General features: G+C 55.1%; 1 protein-coding gene across 1 annotated transcript; it reads right to left on the bottom strand.

Moving 5' to 3' along the window:
• Window positions 1–214: 214 nt before the first annotated feature.
• On the bottom strand, window positions 215–1522 carry LOC144124236 (iripin-1-like). Its single transcript, XM_077656879.1, has one exon. The coding sequence runs from the start codon at window positions 1520–1522 to the stop codon at window positions 215–217; it is 1308 nt and encodes a 435-aa protein (XP_077513005.1).
• Between the last annotated feature and the right edge of the window lie 897 nt (window positions 1523–2419).

Below are 2419 nucleotides of genomic sequence, written 5' to 3'. Positions count from 1 at the left end.
CAGGTGGTGCCGGAATAAAGCTCCGAGCATATAAATATTGATGAACTGCCAACTTCCAGGGAAGTGCTGAAGATTTCACCCCATGTGAAAGGGGAAATATCTGCGTACGAGCCTTATAGTTTCTAAAAGTGTCTTACTCAGAGCTGAGCAGTCCTGTCACACAATCACTAGAGGCGTACATTTTACACCCTCTTCCACGTGCGCTATGTCCCGTTTACCAAATCAACTCAACAACCCTACCCACGAAAAGGGTAGCGTTCTTGGCAGGGTCGTAAAGCACAAACACAAACGGGTGGTTAACGTGGAACTCGATGGGCGAGCTCGGAAAGTCGCCCGCTTCGGTGAGCACCGTGACGCCATGGTGCTCTCCCTGATGACCCACCTTGTTGACCTTGAGTTTGACCTTATGCACGAACTCGGTCAAAGGCGTGCGGGCTTCCTTGAAGAGGCCACCGAGGTCCACCTTCCCCGAGTCGAAAAGATCAGCGAGTCCTGCTCGCTTCAGCACCTCGCTCAGACAGACGGAGCTCTCGAGCTCGATGTTGGGCATGCTAAGCTCGACGAGAGCCTCGCGGCAGCTGCTGACTGCCTGCTGAAACGCCTCTGCGTCCAGGCGATACTCGACGGCGTGCACTCCGCGCCGGTCGGTGGGCAGTAGCAAAAGCATGTGCCAGTTTCGAGCCATGCTCGGGACGACCAGACACCGCGCCGAGAGAGCCTTGGACGCGCAGTAGCGGTAGTACGAGATGCAACGCACCATGTGCGTCTTGCACGGGTCGGTGCCGTTGTTGTAGAAGTTGGCCAGGATGGTCTTGTGGTGGCCGAAGCGCGAGCCCCAAGCGTGCTCGGCGTACGCGGCGCTCGCGATCAGCTGACACGACGACGCTCCGGCTCCGTTGCCCATGGGCAGGTTGTCGCCCATGACGCTAGGCACGTAGCCCCGGGACGTTATCTCGAACCAGCGGTTGACCTCGCTCCTCGTGTGCTCGGGCTTCGGGTCGGCCTGTAGTGTGCGGATGGCCACGCTGAAGTTCTCGCGCAGCGTCTTGCTGAATCCTTCGTGGACAGAGTCGATGGAGGCCACGAACAGGGCGCTGATGAACTGCAGTCGCTGGTGCTTTCCGCCGGCCCGAAGAATGCGTATGAGGTTCTTGAAGAAGCCCGGGATTCGGTCGGCGGGCATCGGCAGCTCGCTGAAGCGTAGCACTTCTTCGAGCTGCTCCTTGGTGGAACCTGCGCAGCCGAAGCAGAGGCTCACCAGCAGCCAGTACACGTGGCTGGGCGAGAAGGAAAGGTTCTGCTGGCGAGGAAGGTACCGCAGCAGCCGATGGGCGAAGCTGTTGATGGCATAGTTTATGTGCTGCAGTGCGAGCGGCTCCTGGAGCGGTCCGGCGACGCCCAGGTCCAGCTCTTGGCTCCCGACGGACGGCGAGCGCCACCGCTCCTCTTCGCCTTCCTCGAGCGTCAGGCTGACGGCCGACTCGGTATCCGTGGGCGCCATTTCGGGATAGCCGCTCGTCATCGGGGTTTGCGCCATTTCCCTGGCGCGTAGAGGCGGCCACAGGAAGAGTGCTCCGGTGGTGGGCTTCTTCTTAATCTTCTTCTTCTTTACCTCAGTAAGCATGGCACATACCTACGCGGGGGGATTGGCCAAGGTGCAGTGGCATAAACAAAGAAATTTCCATAGGAGGTGGGCTTCTTCTTCTTCTTCTTCTCCTCGTGGCAGCTTCTTCTTCTTTGGTCGCGGCACGCGCAATGCCTGTTGTCCTGTACGCGTTTTCTTTGTCTTCCGACTCGAGCCAGAACAGGATGTTGTCTTCAGCTAGCGCTCTTCATCAAGCTTCGAAAACAAGATTTTCTTTTACACCTACTTGTCCTCATACCTCAGCGGCTGGTGTCCGCAAACAAATGTTTGCAAATGTGCCACGTGGCGGTAAAAGTCGCGTAGTCTTAAAGTGTGCAAATACTATAGATAAGAAACAGCATGATATCTGCAAAAACCAGCAGCATCAGAAGCGAGCAACGCAGAGCAGTTCATCCTAACTATTACAAGATAATCCTGCAGAAACCCCCGTTTCGCTGTCGTCCCCATCGTAACTCTACGAATGTGTGATAAGGGCTGATTTCTTGTCCAACCGTTCTTCGTCTCCAGAAGCATTGATGAATATAGGCCGCTCTTGAAAGAACCAGATCCACAAGCTTCACTGCTATTGGCATGGAGCAGCAGCACAGATGTGTACGCGGCAGTTCTTTCAAACTTTTGTGCAATTATACTGCTGGTTGTGACTCCTGGCGAGTGTTTTATAAATGTTCTCTTGCTTTCTGTTGCTGCTGCTGTTCTTCAAGAAATCTGTGTTTGCAAGTAATGAAATATTGTTTGGTCTACCATGAGCAAGTGCCAGGCGATGAAAAGTTCATG

Source organism: Amblyomma americanum, chromosome 3 (genome assembly GCF_052857255.1).
Source record: "Amblyomma americanum isolate KBUSLIRL-KWMA chromosome 3, ASM5285725v1, whole genome shotgun sequence".
In the NCBI taxonomy this organism is placed as follows: Eukaryota; Metazoa; Arthropoda; class Arachnida; order Ixodida; family Ixodidae; genus Amblyomma; species Amblyomma americanum.
Note: the sequence above shows the minus strand (reverse complement) of the source record. Positions and strands in the feature narration are given on the sequence as shown.